This window comes from Aquarana catesbeiana, linkage group LG09 (assembly GCF_042186555.1).
Source record: "Aquarana catesbeiana isolate 2022-GZ linkage group LG09, ASM4218655v1, whole genome shotgun sequence".
Lineage (NCBI taxonomy): Eukaryota > Metazoa > Chordata > Amphibia > Anura > Ranidae > Aquarana > Aquarana catesbeiana.
Genome location: NC_133332.1, coordinates 24,074,377 through 24,099,059, shown reverse-complemented (window position 1 = coordinate 24,099,059; position 24,683 = coordinate 24,074,377). Strand labels below are relative to the sequence as shown.

Genomic DNA, 24,683 nt, shown 5'->3' with positions numbered 1-24,683 from the left:
AGCTTCCTATGGGGGCCCCCTGTGGAAGAGGAGGAGGAGCCAGGAACACTGGCAAGGGGACCCCAGATTGGGGCTGCTCTATTGCAAAAGCATTGCACAGAGCAGATAAATAAATATAACAAAGTAAACCTTTAATGTTACAATAAAACGTACATTCTGACTACAAAGTGGAATCTGACCAACAAATTTCAGATCTCTGCGGCTATTTATTGTGGTATTTGGTAGGGTTGCACCGATACAGTTTTTTTACTGGCAAGTACTGGTAGCGATAATTCAGTGAAGTACTTGCCGATACTGAGTACCGATACCTTTGCGGTGCATATTGAACCCATACAAAATGAATGGGCTCAAATCGCACTGCAAAGAATCGCATGAGATATGAACAGGAATGCGGTTGCGATTCCTGTCTGAATCACATCCTGTCTGAACCACATACGGTTTCCCACACCGCACCTGTGTGAACCCAGGCTCACGTCACTTTGACTCACGGCGATTGCGTGATATTACACTGTATTTAGTAGGTGCACACCCAACAAATGTGAGTGGTTTTTCCTTTTAGATAAGAGTTTTAAAGATACAAGTACTATTGGCGTTCCTTTCTTTACATACATGATTTGGCAACTATTCATACTGTAGATATATAATGGCGGCAATGGAAAGAGGGACGTATACCCGTCATATTAGTCCCTAGGGACAAAAAAAAGCTGGTTTTCGCAAAATTTTTTATTTTTTTTAAAGTCAGCAGCTGCTGACTTTTAAAAACTTTTAAAATAAGGACACTCATCTGTCCCAGGGTGCAACGATGTCGGCACCCGAGGCCGAACCGTCCCTCGAATGCTGCCCCGCCATCTTCATTAAGGGAATCAGGAAATTAAGCCTTGCGCTTCACTTCCCGGTTCCCTACTGCGCATGCACGAGTCGCACTGCGCAATCCGAATGGTCCCTGCTGTCTCTGGGACCCGTGTGTGTCCCAGCAGACAGCGTGGGGGGGGGGGGGGGACGACGGGAAGTGGCATAGACTCCCTTGGGAGCCTATGCCCGGAAGTGGGTGCAAACACCTGTCTTAGACAGGTATCTGCACCCCCCCCCCCCCTGAAAGGTGCCAAATAAAAGGGAGGGGGGGGAGGGTTCCGAACAGCGGATTTGTGTGTGAACCTCCGCTTTAAGTGTGAGGTCCCATATTCCCAGGTGAGCGCACACCAAATGGGGGAGCACGAGGGCGTGTGTTAATACATGCATGAAGGAGTAAGAAGGCACCTTTGGATGTTTGAGAAATACAGCACTTCATACATGGACTGCACATTAATTATATTGGAAATTTTGTACATATTTTTTTTTTTTAATTTGTTGTATTGCACTATTGAATAACCAATATATTGCACGGCACTTTAATTAGGAATTATATGGGTTTTTGCTGTATGATCAATAGTAGATTTGAATTAAATTGATTAAGCAGATTGGATTGAGATCTAACCAGTGGTAAGGAAGTACTGTATTCACTTTGGAACATTTTGTTTTGTGTTAATTTTGGTTATTTATTCACATCACTGATTGGATGTGATAATAAATTAGGGCATTCGATTATAGTTTGTCTAATAGGAGTGTGGCACACTGTTAGAATATATATATTTTTTTCTGCACCTTCAGCCTTTATAAATCACTTTAAAGCGGAGTTCCAGTCCCCCAAACACTTATTTTTTGTAAAGACTGCTCTGTATTTGTCCAAACACGTCCAATAACATTTACAACATGTCATATGCTTTGCACTTTTTTACGTACAGATCTCAAAAGCAGGCAGGTTCCATTTTAGATGTGCGCATCTAAAGCCCTTCTGTCTTAATTTCCGGGATTTCCGTACATGCTGGCTACCCAGAATGCACCTCCCGATCTCGCGCATGCGCAGTAATGCCGTTGCGCGGCTCTCCTTCCTGACTACAAATAACGGGGGATTTTGGCAGTAGGCGATTCTCAAGGACTCCTGAAATGCATGATTCCGCTATCCCAGGAACCCTTGCGAATCACCCAGTGACGTAACGTAATCGCCTAGGCGGGGATGGCAGGAAGCACAGGAGAAATAACACTATTAAAAAGGCATTTCCAATTTGAAAGAAAAATAATAAAATTTGCATTGGGAAAAAGTGCAGAAAATGGGTGGAACTCTGCTTTAAACACAATGCAAAAGCACTACGATACAATAGTTACATGATAAATAATTAAATAAGATGACAACTTATATATAAGGAACAGTAACAAATGTGAATATTGTGCGTTGACTCACTCTCGTCTTGCTTTTTCCACATCTTTCTTCGAAGGTAAAGTACATCCATCAAACACCAGAATGGGCTTCACACCGTGTGATAAAAGCATGTGCACAAACTTCATGCAATAGGTCACATACCTGCAACGAAAGTGACATCACTGATTGTAATGAACATTGAATGCAGAAAAAAAAAAAAAAAAAAAAAAAAAAAAAAAAAAACACACACACACACACACACACACACACAGAAATGCCACAGCAGTTACCAAATATCAATTTTCTACCACAGGTAAGCAAATTAATGCAAACAGCAGCAGATTTGGCATGTGCCGAGGACTGTAGGGAAGGGAAGAGGGCGGGTGTGCCGAGGACTGTAGGGAAGGGAAGGGGGCGGGTGTGCCGAGGACTGTAGGGAAGGGAAGGGGGGCGGGTGTGCCGAGGACTGTAGGGAAGGGAAGGACGAGGGTGTGTCGAGGACTGAAGGGAAGGACGAGGGTGGTGCCGAGGACAGAAGGGAAGGACGAGGGTGTGCCGAGGACAGAAGGGAAGGACGAGGGTGTGCCGAGGACTGTAGGGAAGGGAAGGACGAGGGTGTGCCGAGGACTGTAGGGAAGGGAAGGACGAGGGTGTGCCGAGGACTGAAGGGAAGGGAAGGACGAGGGTGTGCCGAGGACTGTAGGGAAGGGAAGGACGAGGGTGTGCCGAGGACTGTAGGGAAGGGAAGGACGAGGGGTGTGCCGAGGACTGTAGGGAAGGGAAGGACGAGGGTGTGCCGAGGACTGTAGGGAAGGGAAGGACGAGGGTGTGCCGAGGACTGTAGGGAAGGGAAGGACGAGGGTGTGCCGAGGACTGTAGGGAAGGGAAGGACGAGGGTGTGCCGAGGACTGTAGGGAAGGGAAGGACGAGGGTGTGCCGAGGACTGTAGGGAAGGGAAGGACGAGGGTGTGCCGAGGACTGTAGGGAAGGGAAGGACGAGGGTGTGCCGAGGACTGTAGGGAAGGGAAGGACGAGGGTGTGCCGAGGACTGTAGGGAAGGGAAGGACGAGGGTGTGCGAGGACTGTAGGAAGGGAAGGACGAGGGTGTGCCGAGGACTGTAGGGAAGGGAAGGACGAGGGTGTGCAGAGGACTGTAGGGAAGGGAAGGACGAGGGTGTGCCATCCCATTCAGGCTCCAAGGAAAAAAGGCTTTTTTTCTGCACCCAGTGATAATGTCTGTTTGTCCATCATGCTGTGCTTCCAATTTTAATGCAGAAGTAGAATATTTGGATGCCAAAACATAGCAATTTAACACGTTAAGGGCTTGTTTACACTTGCAATTATGGGGCAGTTAAACCCTGTGGTTGAGCCATGCTTAAACACCACTCAAATGCTCCCCTTTGGCTGCTGAGGAGGCAGCTGGGGGTGTACACATGCCGTGGCACTGTGCTTTCCGGCAGGAATTATATCCCCTGTGGTTCTTGGCAGCGCACACAGAGCAGAACCTATTCAAGTGAGGCGCTGCAACCGCCTTACAACCATGCAGTTGCAGCGCGGTCGGTTTTTGGGGGTTAAAACAGATACAGTCACAATACAACTTCTCACCATCTGTCTATTGCTGTCTGAAGGGCAATCCAACAGCAGATTGCATTGCAAACAACAAACCGGTACTCTAGGCTTCTCTGACCTCATCAAGACTGATAGCTCTGCATTAGATGTAATGACACCCAGGGACAGTCCACTACTGGAGGGGAGGGGAGCACGGGGTCAGGCAAGTATAATAAAAAAAAAAAAAAAAAAAAAAAAAAAAGGGGAAAGCTTGAACCATCCCCTACACTAAAATGAGCAGCAGCAACTGCAGGGGAGTGCTGACAATAACATGGGAGCCTATGAGTAAAGTCACTGTTCCCAGGCATCCCAGCCGTTGTCAAGCACTCTCTCCTCTCCCCTGCAGCTACCACTTAGGAGGGGGGGAGAAGACTATTTTTTTTTTCTAAACTACTTAGGTTGAGGCTGAAGTTCTACTTTAAGTAACACCTGCAGATCTTGTCTCACCTCGAGCCTGTGACTGGACAGGAAAAGGAGAAGCAGCACACTAATGAGCTAATTTCTGCATATCCCTTGTGAGCATTGCAACAACCAATAGGCCCCTTTTGCTGTGTCTTCAATTGTTGGAGCTCTTCTACAAGGTTTTTCAAGATACAGATATCAGGTCAAACTTAGGTACCATGTTTTCCCGAAAATAAGCCCGGGTCTTATATTAATTTTGGCAACAAAGGACACAGTAGGGCTTATTTTCAGGGTAGGTCTTACCATGTAACGTGCCGTCTTCTCTCCCTCCCTGACGGGAATCCCAGTGTAAGCAGTTAAAGTACTTGTAAAATCCTATAATTTACTCTATTACAGTAGTATATAGTGTACAATGTGTGTTTCTATAATATAATTGTGCCAAATATCTTTGTAATAGTGCTGCTCTGTGCTACTGTGACCCACTGGAGCCCTCTTCCCCGCAACTATATTACAATAAACACACACATTGTACATTATATACTACTGTAAAATAGAGGATTATAGGATTTTTCAAGCATTTTAACCACTTTAATACCAGGCACTTATACACCTTCCCGCCCAGGCCAATTTTCAGCTTTCAGCGCTGTCGCAATTTGAATGACAATTGCGCGGTCATGCAACACTGCACCCAAACAAATTTTTTATCATTTTGTTCCCACAAATAGAGCTTTCTTTTGGTGGTATTTGATCACCTCTGCGATTTTTTTTTTTTTGCGCAACAAATAAAAGAAGACCGAAAATTTAGAAAAAAAAATAAGTTTGTTTCTGTTAAAATTTTTTGTAAATAAGTAAGTTTTCTTCAATGACAGGCACTGATAAGGTGGCATCAATGAGGTGGCACTGATGGGCACTCATAGGCGACACTGATGGTTGGCATTGCTGGGCATCACTTGTCTGTACTCATCCATAATTTTGCCAGTCAGTGCCCGCTGGGCACTGATTGGCATGTATTGGGCATATTTTTCTATATGTGGATGGCCATGGGGTACATACCTGGCCATCCACATGCTGGGGGCTTCCCTGGTGGTCCAGTGTGGGCATCCGCAGGGGGGGGGGGGGGGCTGCGCTGATAAACAATCAGCGCAGACACACCCCCCAGGAGAGCCGCCGATTGGCTCTCCTTTACTTGTGTCTGTCAGACACGAGTAAAGAAAAGCCGATCACGATGTAAACAGGAAAAGTCGCTGATTAGCCGTGATTGGACACGGCTGATCACGTGGTAAAGAGCCTCCGTCGGAGGCTCGTTACCGAGATCGGTGTAGCGGTGTGTCAGTCTGACACACCGCACCACCGATCGCCGCGATGCCCGCCCCCACGGGCGCGTGACGGCTGTTATCCTGCTGGACGTCATATGACGCCCAGTCAGGATAACTGAACCACCCGGCCGTCATTTTGCTATAGGCCGGGCGGGAAGTGATTAAACTAGAGCTTATTTTCGGGGGAAGGGCTTATATTGCAGCCCTCCTGGAAAATAACGCTAGGTCTTATTTTAGGGTAGGTCTCATTTTCGGGGAAACACGGAACTTGCACTGCTTGCATTAAAAATACATTTAAAAAAGAATAATCATAAATCAAGAGTTGCATTATTTTATGTCTTTTATATCCATCTAGAGTTCAGTTTTAAACCAAAAGCAGAACATATGGAATTTGCAATGTTTGGAAAGATGAACATCGCAAATTTCATATACTTTGTGGGACGTGTTACAACTTAATTATTTTAGGTGCCTAATTGCCACCTACAGGCACCAAACGAAACTTTCAAAAGCAAAAAAAATAAATAAAAACTTACTGGTCAGTCGGTTCTCCTTTAGCCAGCTTGTCCGCACAAGCAAATGCTCCTTTATGAAGCCAGCAGTAGGTGTCCACAGCCACAGTCTGTCCCTTGTACTGTTTCACATGGATGGGTTCTGATGCCTCTTTCAGGAACTGTAGAAGACCCTGAATACCCATTATGGCAGAGGAACGACTAGAAGGAACGCTGAATTAAGACCAATCAGTGGTGAAGGAATCCTCCAGAGTAACCTGCATGAGATAAAGATGTATGAGATAAAGATGTATGAGATACCTACTCCACCAATCAGCAAAGCACATTGAGGATAACCCAGCAGACCAGCCATTGGACATCCAGAAAGCATCAGACTTGCAGATCTAAAGCCAACAGACAGGACAGGTCTTTAAGGGCCAATTCCACCATACCAAGTTTAAAGCGTAACTTCACTTTCTTGGGGGGGGGGGGGGATTGCAAATAAAGAAAAATATAGCACATATAATTGTGACACTAATCATATTGTAATTGACTTCTATTAAAAGTTACCTATCCTTTTAAATCTGCAGCCCCTGTAATTTTCTGAGAATGCATTGCAATTTGGCTACATGGAGGTGTACTGACCCCAAAAACATTATTATTCAGGATTTATATAGTGCCAACAGTTTACGCAGCGCTTTACAATATAAAAGGAGATAAAAACATAAAACATAAATTCCTGCTTGTGCGATTGACTCACCAATTTCCCCAGAAGTCTGCCTAAGATAAAAGTCAGATTTCAGGCATCCCTAATTTTTTTTAAATTAGTGGGGATCCAAAGCGGTCTTCCCGCAGGCAGTTCTTCTTACCACTGCGAGTCCCTATGGCCGGCATCTTAGATATGGGAGCTGGCTGTGGTTTCTTCAGGAACTGACCCCACTGTGCATGCGCCAGTTGACACGGCGCTCTATGAGAGGCCTTGCAGCCTCCTGGTACATGTGAGGTGTCCTAGAAGGTTGCAGGAGGAGAGGGGTTGGTGCAAGAGACACGATACTCATCTAGACAAGTGTTGTGAAATTCCTCCTGCCACAGCTGGTCCCAGTAAATTGCTCAGAGCCGAGACAAGTTATGATGGATCCGTCTCCTTCCTAGCTGTTGTTGGACTGGCTGCAGAGGGAGAGGATGGAGCAGGCCGGTATTCATAACTACACTTGGGAAGCCCTGAGCATCATGGGATAAAGTACCAGTATTACATGTACTGTGCCCCATGGGGAACAGAACAATGGTAGGCTCAATTCACATTTGGGTGACTTGTCATGCAACTTTGGACATCAAAGTCCAATGTTTTCCAATGATAACCATTCATGTATGTGCAACTTAAAGTTGCAGCAACTTCAAAGTAGTTTATGCACTACTTTTGGTCCGACTTTCATGCAACATGAGGGCCATAGACTTGAATGTTAACCCTCAAACGTTGCTTGAAAGTCATACCTGAATGTTATACAATGCAAAAGTTGTGCAACTGTTATCTGTTATCTGTCTATTATCAGTGGTTAACCACTTGCCACCCGCCATAGAGCAGAATACAAGAAAGTGAATGGGAAGGGTGAACGTCCTCCTTAAAGCGGGGTTCCACCCAAATTTTGAACATTATCTCTATGCATTCTCTTCCTTGCCTAGATGCTGACATGCTGTGTAAAAAAATTTAAATCGCCGTAATTACCTTTTTTTTTCTAATCTTCTTAGCACTTCCTGGTTTTCCTCCCATGGGAGTAGGCGTGTTTCTAGCCTCTCCCAGACCTCCCACAGTCCCCTGGGAGCTAGTCTCAGGCTTCCCAGCATGCATTGTGCAACAGCGTCATCACAACATCTCGGTGAATGCTGGGAGCACAGCATTCACCGCATCCAGGAAATACATGCTTGTGGGCTTCAAATGCCCACAATGAAGATGGAAACCGCCTGCAGTGAATTTTATAAGTTATTCTTTACAACGAAATCGGACACAGGCGGACTTATTACACAGAACATGTGAGTAGATAATCATGAGAAGAAAAGTTTGTGAATGAACTCCAAAAAAAAAAAAAACGATAGATAGGTGGACCCCGCTTTAACATGCGCGATCATAGCAAACATTACCACAAAAATACGGCATGAATGAGCCCCCTAAGGTTAGTTTCACGCTAGGGTTGCAAACTTTTTTTTTTTTTAATCAGCGAGTACCGATACTTTGTGGTGCGATTTGCGCCAATATAAAATAAATGGGTGTAAATAGCACTGCAAAGAATCGCATGTGATTTGAACAGGAATGCGGTGCTATTCCTGTCCGAAATGCATGCGATTTCCCCCGTTGCTCCTGTGTGTGTAAAGAAAGCGCCATCTAGTGGGCATTATTAAAAATGTTAGAGCTCACGGTCTAGTTCAAATGAAAAATCTGCACAGGTGCCCCGGTCCTGCCAATGACAGAAAGATCAGGGCCGCTGGAGGTGCTCACAGGGCTGGAGAAGAAGTTCCGGGACCCCTTGGGGAAAAGGGCTGAAGGAGATGTATAGGCGGTCCGCCCCCAAAGCTGACATCACTTCCGCCCTTTGCCCCTGGGGTCCCGGAACTTCTTCTCCAGCCCTGAGAGCACCTCCAGTGGCCGTGATTTTCTATCATCGGCGAGACCGGGACACTATGCAGATTTTACATTTGAACTTTCCTGTGAGTTCTAACATTTTTAACCTCTTCACGTCGACGCCTCCCGGCCCTTTAAGAGGTTTAGGTTGCCAGGAGGCGGATCATGGCTTAAGATCACGTGACCGGCCGTCATGTGAGCCTAAAACTCCCGATTACAAGCAGCGATCAGGAGCTTTCAGTTAGGCTGCCTGCAACTGTGCTGGGAGCGCGCGCTTCCAGCACAGTGTTATTGACTTCAATTCCCGTAAATACGCGGCCTCTCCGCGCCAAGGACCAGGATATTTGCGTGCGGCCAGCGCCAAGGGGGTACTAAACTAGATGGCGCTATTTCCTTTCTATCCACTTGCCTACAGGGCACTTTTACCACCTTCCTGCCCAGGTCAATTTTCAGCGCTGTCACGTAGAGCTTCACGATTAATCATTAAGAATCGAGATCGCAATGCTTTCCCCCTCGCGATCCTAACAAAGCATTTTCCCGATTCTATGCAGAGTTCTCTGCCGAAGGCCCACAGCTGTCAAAAAAACAAAAAAAAAAAAAAACAAACAGGCAGTCGGCCAAGTATCACAACATTCCTCAGCCACTGAACTAACTATAAACATTGTAACGTATTACCTTCGGTCTGTAAATGAGGGAAGTTTAACCACTTAAAGACTAAGACCCCTTTCACACTGGGGCGTTTTTCAGGCGCTTTAGCGTTAAAAAAAAAAAAACGCCTGAAAGAAGCCTCATCTGCAATCCCAATGTAAAAACCCGAGCCCTTTCACACTGCCAGCGTCCGAAAAACGCTGGTAAAGCGCCGCTTAAGACCTCTTTCACACTGGGGCGTTTTTTGGGCGCTGCCAGTGTTAAAGGGCTTGGGCCATCTGCGCACCCAGCCCCGAGGCAAAAACACGAAAGCGCTGCAAAGAAGCTGCTTGCAGGACTTTTTCTGACGCCCTGCCAGTGCAGCGCCCCAGTGTGAAAGCACTTGGGCTTTCACATTGAAATTGCAGATGAGGCTTCTTTCAGGCGCTTTTTTTAACGCTAAAGCGCCTGAAAAACACCCCAGTGTGAAAGGGGTCTAAACCTTTTTCTGACACTTGTTGGTTTCAAGTTAAAATCATTATTTTTTGCTAGAAAATTACTTAGAACCCCCCAAAACATTATATATTTTTAGCAGAGACCCTAGAGAATAAAATGTTTTTTCTTGCAATATTTTTTGTCACGCTGTATTTGCGCAGAGGTCTTTCAATGCAAATTTTTTGGGGAAAAAAAATACACTTTAATGAATTTTATAAAAACTAAAAACAGTAAAGTTAGCCCAATTTTTGTGTATAATGTGAAAAATTATGTTACGCCGCGAGAATTGTGATCTTTATTCTAAGCAAAAAAAAAAAAAAAAAAATTGCGATTCTCATTTCTCCCAGAATCGTGCAGCTCTTCACTCACGCTTTGAAGAAAAAAAAAAGGTTCATAGTTTGTTATAAAAGTTTGCAAACGGGTAAATCTTATCCTTCCCTGATGGGTGCTGATCAGGAGGCACTGATGATGTGGCACTGATTAGCACTGATGATGAGGCACCGACTAGCAGTGATAGCTGCCACTGATTAGCAGTACTGATGCGCACTGGATTAGCACTGATGAGGCACTGATAGGTGGCACTGATTAGCAGTACTGATGGGCACTGATAGGTGGCACTGATTAGCAGTACCGATGGGTGGCACAGATTAGCAGTACTGATGAGGCACCAATAGGTGGCACTGATTAGCAGTACCGATGGGTGGCACAGATTAGCAGTACTAATGAGGCACCAATAGGTGGCACTGATTAGCAGTACCGATGGGTGGCACTGATTAGCAGTACTGATGAGGCACCAATAGGTGGCACTGATTAGCAGTACCGATGGGTGGCACTGATTAGCAGTACTGATGAGGCACCAATAGGTGTCACTGATAGGCGCTGATTAGCAGTACTGATGGGCATTAATAGGTGGCGCTGATTAGCAGTACTGATGGGCATTAATAGGTGGCACTGATTAGCAGCACTGATGGGCATTAATAGGTGGCACTGATTAGCAGTACTGATGAGGCTCTGATTGGTGGCACTGGTGGGTAATGTTGGAACCAACATCCCTTTAACAGAATCCAGATATCGGCTTTCTTCTTTTCTCCTGTCAGCGCGAGGAAAGTAAAACAAAAAGCAGATAACCGGCTTCTGTTTACATTGTGTAATCAGCTGATCACGTGGTACAGGGATGTTGTGATTGGCCCTTTGCCTCGATCAGCCTAATCCTAAGAACTTGGTGACCGGGGGGGGGGGGGGCAAAGACACCCTTGTGGCATTGTAAGCCCGCTCTGTGGCTGCCTTGTCTTAATGCGGGTGGGAAGGGGCCATACATACAAAGGGGCAGTAGGGGAAATCACATGTGATTCGGATGGGAATCGCACATTACTATTCAAGTTTGCATGGGATTCCTAGCAGTGCAATTTGCGCCCATTTATTTTGTATTGACGCAGAGCACTGGTAGCATTTTCACGAGCACCAATACTTGTGTCAATACTCGGTATCGGTATATCCCTAATTCTCACCTACAGGTGGAACCGCGCATGCGCATTACAAAAGCATCGCATGTAGGGAAGCCTGTTGATTTCAATGTTCTGCCCTATGTGCAAGAATAACAAAGAAGTCTAAAAATGGCGCACGCGCGCGTTAACAACAAATGACTGTTACAGGGCAGTGCGTTTCTATGTGCGCTCAGGAACACATGCGATTTTGCGTACATTGGTGACACACAGTAGTAGTCGTATGAACCTCGTCTACATAATGATTCTTCTTCTATGGTGCCCATGATGTGTGGTCAGTATGGAGGTGACACGTATATTTATCACACTCACCTGTACACATCTATAGAGAGGACTGACACCAAGGACTATGGCGGGACTGTTCTTCCTCCCCTGAGAATACTAATGTCTGCAATGTCTCCTATTCATCATCTTCCTCCTCCCGGCCTGGACCGATCCGTCATCCCCGGACACTCGGCTCCTCCACCATCAGAACTTTAAACCAAGGCGCGCGCTCTCCGCCTGCGCTGACGTCGCCCTCCGTGTACACGTGACCAGATCCGGAGAGGCGCGATCCGCCATGACAGCTAAGGGAAACACCCCCCTCCCCCCAAACAGACTTTGTTTTGATACAAGCGTCGGGCATTTCTAGGGCCGATGAATAAAAAAAAAAGTTTTGTAGCAAACGTAAAGTCTTTATTTTGAAACAAAAGAAAGCCGAGAAGCGTCTAAAGCGCGACGCCCGCAGTAAAGATGGCCGAAGGAGGCAGAGAGGGCGTCACGTGCCCCCCGAGAGACGTCACCGAGGGGGCGGGTGGCGGGAAATTCAGAAGAGAGCGGAATGTGGCGCCAAATGTGTACGAGGATTGGAGAGCCCTGCTGGGTCAGGAGGAGGAGAAGATCCTCACCCCCCTCTACTAATTCACCAGCAATCTCAGGAAGAGGGATGGGAGTAGTGACTACCTTTTTCTGAAGACAAAATTCTTTATTTATTACCTGTATTAACCTTTTCCTTGCCAGAACTGTTTTTTTACACACTTTAACCAGTTGAATATCGAAAATTTTCTGGCACTTTTTATTTACATGTGAAAATCTGGGGGGGGGGGGGGGTTGCTAGAAAATGACTTAGAACCCTTGAACATGAGATATATATATTATTATTTTTTTTTTTTTTTTTCTTTTTAACCACTTAAGGATCGAGCCTCTTTTTGACACTTGTTGTTTACAAGTTAAAATCTTCTTTTTTTTTTTTCTTTTTTTTTTTTCAAACTTACTTAGAACTCCCAAATATATATATATATATCTATATATATATATATATATATAGATATATATATATATCTATATATATATATCTCTATCTATCTATATCCTATTTTTTTGTTTTCCATGCATCCTAGAGAATAAAATTGTGGTCGTTGCAATACTTTATGTCACACTGTATTTGCACAGCGGTGTTACAAATGCAATTTTTGGGGGAAAAAAAAAACTTTTTTTGAATAAAAAAGAAAATAGTAAAGTTAGCCCAATTATTTATTTATTTTAATATTGTGAAAGATAATGTTACGCCGAGTAAATAGCTATCCAACATGTCACGCTTCAAAATTGCGCCCGCTCATGGAATGGAACTTTTACCCTTAAAAATCTCCATAGGCGACGTTTAGAAATTTCTACAGGTTACCAGTTTTGAGTTACAGAGGAGGTCTAGAGCTATAATTATTGCTTTCGCTCGAACGATCGCGGCGGTACCTCACATGTATGATTTGAACATCCTTTTCATATGCGGCGGGACGGGGCGCTTTAAAATTTTGAAATTTTTTTTTTTACTTTTTATTTTAGGGGAAAAAAAGGGTAATCCCTTTTAAAAAAAAAAAATTTGGATCACTTTCAGGCTAGGTTCACACTGCTGCGAATTCTATTGCGAATTTGAGCCGTTGCGATCGCTCAAATTCGCAAGTCATTTAAATTACATAGATTAACATTAGTGCCGTTCACATCGACGCGTTGCGAATATAACCTGCGTGAAAAAAAGGTCCTGTGCGAGTTTACTGCGTTGCGTTGCGAATTTAGTCTCCATAGACATCAATGTAAATCGTTCTTGAATCGCATTGATTGGTTCACATATGTGCGAATTCCACCACACTACTCTCCACAAAAACCAGGAAGTACACAGGAAGTTAAGACCCTTTTTTTTTTTACATTATGATTCCATTGGCTAGACTATCAATCGCAGCTATATCCAACTCCTGAAATTCGCGGTAAAATCGCGGTAAATTCGCGGTAAATTCGCGGTAAAATCGCGGTAAATTCGCACTGCAGCAGTGTGAACCTAGCCTTATTCCTACTACAAGGAATAAAAGCACCCCTTGTAATAGAAAAAAACATGACAGGACCTCTTTAACCACTTGCCGACCGCCTAACGTAGATATACGTCGGCAGAATGGCACGGGCAGGCAGAATCACGTATATATACGTGATCTGCCTCCCGCGGGCGGGGGGTCCGATCGGACCCCCCCCCGGTGCCATCGGCGGTCGGCATCTGACTGGGAGCGTCGGGAGGCGAGGGGGAGACCATCCGATCGTGGCCCCCCCCTCGCGATCGCTCCCAGCCAATAGGAATCCTCCCCTGCCTGTGTGTAGTTTCACACAGGCAGAGGATGTGATGTCATCTCTCCTCGGCTCGGCAGTTTCCGTCCAGCGCCGAGGAGAGAAGACATGTAAGTGCACACAACACACACACACACACAGTAGAACATGCCAGGCATACCTTACACCCCCGATCCCCCCCCGATCGCCCCCCGATCCCCCCCCAATCACCCCCCCCCCCTGTCACAAACTGACATTAGCAGTATTTTTTTTTTTTTTTTTCTGATTACTGCATAGTGTCAGTTTGTGACAGTTACAGTGTTAGGGCAGGTAGTATTACCCCCCTTTAGGTCTAGGATACCCCCCTAACCCCCCCTAATAAAGTTTTAACCCCTTGATCACCCCCTGTCACCAGTGTCACTAAGCGATCATTTTTCTGATCGCTGTATTAGTGTCGGTGGTGACGCTAGTTAGGAACGTAAATATTTAGGTTCGCCGTCAGCGTTTTATAGCGACAGGGACCCCCATATACTACCTAATAAATGTTTTAACCCCTTGATTGCCCCCTAGTTAACCCTTTCACCACTGATCACCGTATAACTGTTACGGTGACGCTGGTTAGTTTGTTTATTTTTTATAGTGTCAGGGCACCCGCCGTTTATTACCGAATAAAGGTTTAGCCCCCCGGTCGCCCGGCGGTGATATGCGTCGCCCCAGGCAGCGTCAGATTAGCGCCAGTACCGCTAACACCCACGCACGCAGCATACGCCTCCCTTAGTGGTATAGTATCTGTACGGATCAATATCTGATCCAATCAGATCTATACTAGCGTCCCCAGCAGTTTAGGGTTCCCGAAAACGCAGTGTTAGCGGGATCAGCCCAGATACCCGCTAGCACCTGCGTTTTGCCCCTCTGCCCGGCCCACCCAAGTGCAGTATCGATCGATCACTGTCACTTACAAAACACTAAACGCATAACTGCAGCGTTCGCATAGTCAGGCCTGATCCCTGCGATCGCTAACAGTTTTTTTGGTAGCGTTTTGGTGAACTGGCAAGCACCAGCCCCAGGCAGCGTCAGATTAGCGCCAGTACCGCTAACACCCACGCACGCAGCATACGCCTCCCTTAGTGGTATAGTATCTGATCGGATCAATATCTGATCTGATCAGATCTATACTAGCGTCCCCAGCAGTTTAGGGTTCCCACAAACGCAGTGTTAGCGGGATCAGCCCAGATACCTGCTAGCACCTGCGTTTTGCCCCTCCACCCGGCCCAGCCCAGCCCACCCAAGTGCAGTATCGATCGATCACTGACACTTACAAAACACTAAACGCATAACTGCAGCGTTCGCAGAGTCAGGCCTGATCCTTGCGATCGCTAACAGTTTTTTTGGTAGCGTTTTGGTGAACTGGCAAGCACCAGCGGCCTAGTACACCCCGGTCGTAGTCAAACCAGCACTGCAGTAACACTTGGTGACGTGGCGAGTCCCATAAGTGCAGTTCAAGCTGGTGAGGTGACAAGCACAAGTAGTGTCCCGCTGCCACCAAAAAGACAAACACAGGCCCGTCGTGCCCATAGTGCCCTTCCTGCTGCATTCGCCAATCCTAATTGGGAACCCACCACTTCTGCAGCGCCCGTACTTCCCCCATTCACATCCCCAACCAAATGCAGTCGGCTGCATGAGAGGCATTTTCTTTATGTCCTCCCGAGTACCCCTACCCAGCGAACCCCCCCAAAAAAGATGTCGTGTCTGCAGCAAGCGCAGATATAGGCGTGACACCCACTATTATTGTCCCTCCTGTCCTGACAATCCTGGTCTTTGCATTGGTGAATGTTTTGAACACTACCATTCACTAGTTGAGTATTAGCATAGGGTACAGCATTGCACAGACTAGGCACACTTTCACAGGGTCTCCCAAGATGCCATCGCATTTTGAGAGACCCGAACCTGGAACCGGTTACAGTTATAAAAGTTAGTTACAAAAAAAAGTGTAAAAAAAAAAAAAAAACACATACAAAAATATAAAATAAAAAAAAAAATAGTTGTCGTTTTATTGTTCTTTCTCTCTCTCTATTGTTCTGTTCTTTTTTACTGTATTCTATTCTGCAATGTTTTATTGTTATTATGTTTTATCATGTTTGCTTTTCAGGTATGCAATTTTTTATACCTTACCGTTTACTGTGCTTTATTGTTAACCATTTTTTTGTCTTCAGGTACGCCATTCACGACTTTGAGTGGTTATACCAGAATGATGCCTGCAGGTTTAGGTATCATCTTGGTATCATTCTTTTCAGCCAGCGGTCGGCTTTCATGTAAAAGCAATCCTAGCGGCTAATTAGCCTCTAGACTGCTTTTACAAGCAGTGGGAGGGAATGCCCCTCCCCCCCCAACGTCTTCCGTGTTTTTCTCTGGCTCTCCTGTCTCAACAGGGAACCTGAAAATGCAGCCGGTGATTCAGCCAGCTGACCATAGAGCTGATCAGAGACCAGAGTGGCTCCAAACATCTCTATGGCCTAAGAAACCGGAAGCTACGAGCATTTTATGACTTAGATTTCGCCGGATGTAAACAGCGCCATTGGGAAATTGGGAAAGCATTTTATCACACCGATCTTGGTGTGGTCAGATGCTTTGAGGGCAGAGGAGAAATCTAGGGTCTAATAGACCCCAATTTTTGCAAAAAAGAGTACCTGTCACTACCTATTGCTATGATAGGGGATATTTACATTCCCTGAGATAACAATAAAAATGATTAAAAAAAAAAAAATGAAAGGAACAGTTTAAAAATAAGATAAAAAAATAATAATAATAAAGGAAAAAAAAAAAAAAAAAAAAAAGCACCCCTGTCCCCCCTGCTCTCGCGCTAAGGCGAACGCAAGCGTCGGTCTGGCGTCAAATGTAAACAGCAATTGCACCATGCATGTGAGGTATCGCCGCGAAGGTCAGATCGAGGGCAGTATTTTTAGCAGTAGACCTCCTCTGTAAATCTAAAGTGGTAACCTGTAAAGGCTTTTAAAGGCTTTTAAAAATGTATTTAGTTTGTCGCCACTGCACGTTTGTGCGCAATTTTAAAGCATGTCATGTTTGGTATCCATGTACTCGGCCTAAGATCATCTTTTTTATTCCATCAAACATTTGGGCAATATAGTGTGTTTTAGTGCATTAAAATGTAAAAAAGTGTGTTTTTTCCCCAAAAAATGCGTTTGAAAAATCGCTGCGCAAATACTGTGTGAAAAAAAAAAATGAAACACCCACCATTTTAATCTGTAGGGCATTTGCTTTAAAAAAAATATATAATGTTTGGGGGTTCAAAGTAATTTTCTTGCAAAAAAAAATTATTTTTTTATGTAAACAATAAGTGTCAGAAAGGGCTTTGTCTTCAAGTGGTTAGAAGTGTGGGTGATGTGTGACATAAGCTTCTAAATGTTGTGCATAAAATGCCAGGACAGTTCAAAAGAGACAATTTTTTATTTTTTTAATTTTTTTTTGCGCAAAGTTGTCACTAAATGATATATTGCTCAAACATGCCATGGGAATATGTGAAATTACACCCCAAAATACATTCTGCTGCTTCTCCTAAGTACGGGGATACCACATGTGTGAGACTTTTTGGGAGCCTAGCTGCGTACGGGACCCCGAAAACCAATCACTGCCTTCAGGCTTTCTAAGGCCGTAAATTTTTGATTTCACTCTTCACTGCCTATCACAGTTTCGGAGGCCATGGAATGCCCAGGTGGCAAAAAAAACCCCCAAATGACCCCATTTTGGAAAGTAGACACCCCAAGCTATTTGATGAGAGGTATAGTGAGTATTTTGCAGACCTCACTTTTTGTCACAAAGTTTTGAAAAATGTTTTTTCTCGTCTTTCTTTATTTTCAAAAACAAATGAGAGCTGCAAAATACTCACCATGCCTCTCAGCAAATAGCTTGGGGTGTCTACTTTCCAAAATGGGGTCATTTGGGGGGGGTTTGTGCCACCTGGGCATTCCATGGCCTCCGAAACTGTGATAGGCAGTGAGGAGTAAAATTAAAAATGTACGCCCTTAGAAATCCTGAAGGCAGTGATTGGTTTTCGGGGCCCCGTACGCGGCTAGGCTCCCAAAAAGTCCCACACATGTGGTATCCCCGTACTCAGGAGAAGCAGCTAAATGTATTTTGGGGTGCAATTCCACATATGCCCATGGCCTGTGTGAGCAATATATCATTTAGTGACAACTTTGTGCAAAAAAAAAAAAAAAAAAAAAAAATTTGTCACTTTCCCGCAACTTGTGTCAAAATATAAAATATTCCATGGACTCAACATGCCTCAAAGCAAATAGCTTGGGGTGTCTACTTTCCAAAATGGGGTCATTTGGGGGGGTTTTATGTCATCTGGGCATTTTATGGCCTTCAAAACTGTGATAGGTAGTGAGGAGTAAAATCAAAAATGTACGCCCTTAGAAATCCTGAAGGCAGTGATTGGTTTTCGGGGCCCCGTACGCGGCTAGGCTCCCAAAAAGTCCCACACATGTGGTATCCCCATACTCAGGAGAAGCAGCTAAATGTATTTTGGGGTGCAATTCCACATATGCCCATGGCCTGTGTGAGCAATATATCATTTAGTGACAACTTTTTGTAATTTTTTTTTTTTTTTTTTTGTCATTGTTCAATCACTTGGGACAAAAAAAATGAATATTCAATGGGCTCAACATGCCTCTCAGCAAATTCCTTGGGGTGTCTACTTTCCAAAATGGGGTCATTTGTGGGGGTTTTGTACTGCCCTGCCATTTTAGCACCTCAAGAAACGACATAGGCAGTCATAAATTAAAGGCTGTGTAAATTCCAGAAAATGTACCCTAGTTTGTAGACGCTATAACTTTTGCGCAAACCAATAAATATACACTTATTGACATTTTTTTTACCAAAGACATGTGGCCGAATACATTTTGGCCTAAATGTATGACTAAAATTGAGTTTATTGGATTTTTTTTAGAACAAAAAGTAGAAAATATCATTTTTTTTCAAAATTTTCGGTCTTTTTCCGTGTATAGCGCAAAAAATAAAAACGGCAGAGGTGATCAAATACTATCAAAAGAAAGCTCTATTTGTGGGAAGAAAAGGACGCAAATTTCGTTTGGGTACAGCATTGCATGACCGCGCAATTAGCAGTTAAAGCGACGCAGTGCCGAATTGTAAAAAGTGCTCTGGTCAGGAAGGGGGTAAATCCTTCCGGGGCTGAAGTGGTTAATGTTAGATCTGGGGTCAAAAAGACCTCAGATCTCACATTAACACTTAAATGCAATAAAAAAAAAAAAGTCTTCCCTTAATTTTTTTATAAAAAAAAAAAAAAAAAAAAAACCCTTTAAGACCATTGGAAGGAAGTGATGTTTGACATCACTTCCGTCATCCAATGGTATGGAGTCGAGTGGGAGCCGTCATTCCCTCACTCGACTGCCAGCCTCCGAGGGGAAAGCATCGGATCCTCTCCAACGCTATTGACGGATCCAATAAGCCGCGGAGACCACCGGGGAGGGGCACCCCTCCCGCTGCCGATAAAAGTGATCTTGCGGCGAATCCGTCGCAGAGACCACTTTTATCCGAAAGCGGCCTGCCGTTTTTAAAAATACCGGAGTTACAGCAGCTATCTTCTACCATAACGGTATTCAACGTCAAAGTACCGACGTATAGGGACGGTGGGCGGACGGTCCGGAAGTGGTTAACCAGTTGAATACGGGGCATATTTTCTGGCACTTTTTTTTTTACATGTGAAAATCTTTTTTTTTTTTTGCTAGAAAATTACTTAGATCCCCCTAACGTGATATACATTTTTTAGAGCAGGAGTGTCAAAACTGGCGGCCCTCCAGCTGTTGCAAAACTACAAGTCCCATCATGCCTCTGCCTGTGGGAGTCATGCTTGTAACTGACAGCCTTGCAATGCCTCATGGCACTTGTAGTTCCGCAACAGCTGGAGGGCCGCCAGTTTGACATCTGTGCCCTAGAGAATAAATTGGTTGGGTTTTGCAATTTTTATGTCGCATGGTATTAGCACAGCGGGTTTTTGAAACGCAGTTTTTAGGAAAGAAAATACACTTTTCTTTTTTTTTTTTTTTTTTTTTTTTTTTCTTTTTTTTCATTTTAACGCAAAAAATAACACAATAGATAACCCAATTTTATTTGTAAATTTTAAAAGAGGATGTCTTGCCAAGGAAATAAAAAAACCAAACCTGTCACGTCTTAAAATTTTGCGCGCCTGCACAACAGCGATAAACTACGTATACTTTTACTATCCATAGGCGACGCTTTAAGAGCCTTTACAGGTTACCACTTTATTTTTTCAGAGGAGCTCTGGTGCTAGAATTACTGGCCGTGATCTGACGCTCGCGTTGAAACCTCACATGTGTGGGACGACCGCGGTTTGCGTGCGCCTGAGATCAACACATCAGTTTGTCTTTGTGCACTGGGGGCACTTTACTTTTTTTTTATTGTTACACTGTTGAGATTTATATAATATAAATATATTATTATATATTTTTTTAATTGCTGTCACAAGGAATGTATACAGCATTTTGGAGAAAATGCAGAGAAGAGCAACCAAACTGATAAGAGGCATGGAGGAGCTCCGCTATGAGGAAAGATTAGAGGAACTGAATTTATTCACTCTTGAGAAGAGGAGAATAAGGGGGGGGTATGATCACCATGTATAAATATATAAGGGGTCCATATAGTGAACTTGGTGTTGAGTTATTCACTTTAACGACTTCAGCCTCGGAAGATTTTACCCCCTTCCTGACCAGAGCACTTTTTACAATTTGGCACTGCGTTGCTTTAACTGACAATTGCGCGGTCATGTGATGCCGTATACAAACAAAATTTGAATCCTTTTTTTTTCCCACAAATATAGATTTCTTTTGGTGGTATTTGATCACCTCTGCGGTTTTTATTTTTTGTGCTATAAACAAAAAAAGAGCAACAATTTTGAAAAAAAAAAACAAAAAAAAAAAATTATTTTTTACTTTCAGCTATGAAACACATCCATTAAAAAAATGTAAAAAAAAATCGAATTTCTTCATCAATTTAGGCCAATATGTATTCTGCTACATGTTTTTGGTAAAAGAGAAAATATATGGGATAGATTTGATTTGATTTTTTTTTCCTTTTTGCTAGTAATGGCGATGATCAGCGACTTATAGTGGGACGGCGACATTGTGTCGGACAAATCGGACAGTAAGTGACACTTTTTGGGTACCAGTGACACCAATACAGTGATCAGTGCTAAATAATATGCACTGTCACTGTACTAATGAAACTAGGAGGGACGGGGTTAACATCAGGGGGATCAAAGGGTTAAATGTGTGCCTAGGGAGTGCTTGCTAACTGTGTGTATGGGGGGGGGGGGGGGTGGAGTGTCTGCTAACTGTGGGTGTGTGTGTGTGTTGGGGGGAGGAGGGTTGGTGCTTGTACTGTGGGAAGGCAGAGATCTGTGTTCCCGCTTAGCAGAGACACAGGATCACAGCCTTTGTCACAGAAGGGCGATCTGCCTTGTTTACATAGGAAGACCATAGTTCTGCTGGTCTCCTGAACGATTGGTGGGTCCCGGCGGACATCACTGCTGATTGGTTCCCGCTGTGCCCAATCAGACCCGGAAGTGCAGGATCACGTACAGGTCCTGCACACGGGAGTCGCTCTGCCGCCGTATATATACTGTATACGGTCGGAAAGCGATTAAATAGAGCATGCCATGTCGACTCAATTTTTATAGCTTGCAGTGTTGGGAAATATTCAAAACATCAAAGGTTCTTTGCTCAAACCCATAAACAATCAGAAGCACCTAGTAAGCACCAGCCGTGATCGTATAGTGGTTAGTACTCTGCGTTGTGGCCGCAGCAACCCCGGTTCGAATCCGGGTCACGGCAGTGTTTTTTTCAGCGTTCTTCCTTTACTAATATATATGGCTAGCATAAAGAGAAGCCTAGTAGACATGTGCACTGCTGAAAAACGTGTGTGTTTTCCTTTCATTCGATATTTTTTTGTTTTGTTTTTCGGGTCATTCGTTATGAACCCAATGCGAAAAGAGAATTCGAAAGACTAACTATAAATTATAGGTATTTGGATTTTCTTTCAAATTTGGCTGTTAGTGAACATAACGAATACGAATTTATCCAAAGTTACGAATCATCCGAAATAACGAATGCCGCATCTAAACGAATGGAATGAAATTAATTAATAAAAATAACGTTTTTATTATTATTATTATAATTTTTATTTAATATTCATTACGTTCACTAACAGCCAAATTTGAAAGGAAATTCCAATACCTACAATTTAATAGTTATTAATAGTTAAGTTATTATTAGTTATTATTTCAGATTTTCGAATTTTCCGATTTTTGCATGTACAAATTTTCGAATATTGTGAAAAATTTTGTTAAACGGGTTTTCGTTAATTTGGATATTTCCGAATTAACGAATTTGTCGAAATTCGTTAAACAAAACTCGGAACGAAAGGAATTGCACATGTCTAAAGCCTAATGCCGCGTACACACGAGTGGACTTTACGGCAGACTTTGCCCGGCGGACAGGATTTGGTCGGACAATTCGATCGTGTGTGGGCTCCAGCGGACTTTGTTTTCTCAAAAGTTGGACGGACTTAGATTTGAAACATGTTTTAAATTAATCCGTCGAAATCGAGTCCGGTCAAAAAGTCCGCTCGTCTGTATGCTAGTTCGACGGACAAAAAGCCACGCTAGGGCAGCTATTGGCTACTGGCTATGAACTTCCTTGTTTTAGTCCGGTGTACGTCATCACGTACAAATTCGACGGACTTTGGTGGATTGTGTGTAGGCAAGTCCGTTCATTCAGAAAGTCCGTCGTAAAGTCCGCCGGGCAAAGTCTGCCGTAAAGTCCGCTCGTGTGTACGCGGCATTAGGCTACTTTCACACTGGGGTGGGCGCCGGCGTTAAAGTGGCGCTATATTTAGCGCCGCTTTACCGTCGTTTTAGCGGCGCTATTCAGCCAACAGCGGGGCGGTTTTAACCCCCGCTAGCGGCCGAAAAAGAATTAAAAACCGCCTGAAAAGCGCCTCACATAGTGCTGTGTCAACTGGAAGATAAACAATATCACATTGGACATTCATTAATGGTTTACACATTGATACAAACTATTTATATAGAAATCTACAAGGACATTTGGTGTTTTCTTTGATTTTAACCATTCACTTAGCCAAGTTTTTTAATTCATGTTTGTGACAGGCATTGGCTACGTGTTTTTTTTTTTTTCGTTTATTACTTTTTAGGAGTTTGTTTTTTTTATTCTACGGCAGTGGTCTCCACACTGCTGCCCCAGGGCCATATGCGACCCTTTGCTTGCCTTTATCTGGCCTTTGAAGCATTATTCCTGCCACTGACACCAACAATGAGGCACTATTCCTTCCACTGTCAGCAACGCTTGGGTATAATTCCTTCCACTGACACCAACAATAAATCACAATTCCCCCCCCCCCCCACTGACAGCTATCATGGGGCACAATCTCTCCCCCCTAGTAACAACGATGGGGTATTGTGTCATGTACCTGGTCGGAGGCCGAAGTGCTGAGAGGGCTTCCCTTGCGGTTAAGTGCAGAGCGCACCTGAAGGTGGTAACATTGAGTGCTACGCTCAGAGAAGCAGGGGTTGCCAGCTGTGATAGGCTGAGGTCATGCGGCAATGACCACTGGATGGTGGCTGATGTGCAGGATGCACTGCTGGGCAGAGGTCCTTCAGGAGTACCAGGTGAGACTTGGCAGCAGAAAGAGCCAGGAGCACATCTAGGCCAGGAATCATGCACGGGATATCAGCCAGGAGTAAAGTAGCAAGCAGAGTCAGGAGGCAGCCGAGGTCATACACTAGTAGTCAGGAAGCAGTGAAGTCAGAAGAGCAAGCCAGAGGTCATACACGGATTAGCCATCAGGAGCGGGGTCACAGGAGCAAGCCAAGGGTCAAAGCCAGGAGTGGAGACAAGACAGGTCAAAGGCAAGCCAGGAAATCCAAATAACAACAGGAACAAACGGGGGAGCTGAAGATCATCCAGCAATTAGTGGTTGCTGCGGCTGGCTTTAAATAGGCCACTTGGTGCCAAAGTCTGTCACGCATTGCGTGCGCTTTGGAATACGCGCATGTGCACTGGCCAATATATCTTCTTGTCCGTAGGCGCATTAGTATTCGCAAATTTCTGTTCATCAATCTGCGGTTCCGCTGGGCTTTACCAGCTATGCCAGTTCTTCTGAGGATTGTTCCCTGATTGTTTACTCCCGCTGGCCACAGTTCGGCTTCCTAAAGTCTGAGTTACAGTAAATTGGCCCTAGTGTGAGTTCTTGAGTCATAATCAGGTTTTTATGTTATCTTTTGTTTATCTTTTTTTGGTTTATACATGTACATTGTACCAAACACTAGACACGTGCAATTCGTTCCATCCCGAATGGAAATACGGACACGATTTTCGTTATTTGGAAGGTCGGATGTACCCGTGTTCCGAATCACAATACAGGGGGTCCCCGGGTGATGAACAAGATAGGGACTGTAGGTTTGTTCTTAAGTCGAATTTGTTTGTAAGTCGGTACAGTACCTTTTTTTCAGTGCACATCCAGTCTTTTATTTATTTTTGTATAATTTTTTTATTTTTAATATTATTTTTCTTATTCTTTACTTTTTTAATTACTTCTTTTTTATTTTATAAATTTAATTATTACTGTATTTCTTATTTTTTTTTAATTTTTATCAATTTTTTTTCATTTAAACTTTATTGCTATCACACAGGAGAAAACAATTCCCTGTGTGATAGCAATTGGAGGTGACAGGTTCTCTTTATTGACCCTGTCACC

The 24,683-nt window shown here is 44.1% G+C and overlaps 1 protein-coding gene and 1 non-coding gene across 2 annotated transcripts in view; one reads left to right on the top strand and one right to left on the bottom strand.

The window, feature by feature from the left end:
- The window catches only part of EXO1 (exonuclease 1), a 51,618-nt gene extending 39,818 nt beyond the window's left edge, over positions 1-11,800 (bottom strand). Inside the window, 4 exon segments of the mRNA XM_073598039.1 lie at positions 251-308; positions 2,279-2,398; positions 6,096-6,328; positions 11,601-11,800. Coding sequence (XP_073454140.1) covers positions 251-308; positions 2,279-2,398; positions 6,096-6,256 — 339 coding nt within the window. The 5' untranslated portion in view covers positions 6,257-6,328; positions 11,601-11,800.
- A 9,870-nt stretch (positions 11,801-21,670) lies between these two features.
- On the top strand, positions 21,671-21,742 carry TRNAH-GUG (transfer RNA histidin (anticodon GUG)). The gene has a single exon. It is a non-coding gene; the product is annotated as a tRNA-His (tRNA).
- The last annotated feature ends 2,941 nt before the right edge of the window (positions 21,743-24,683 follow it).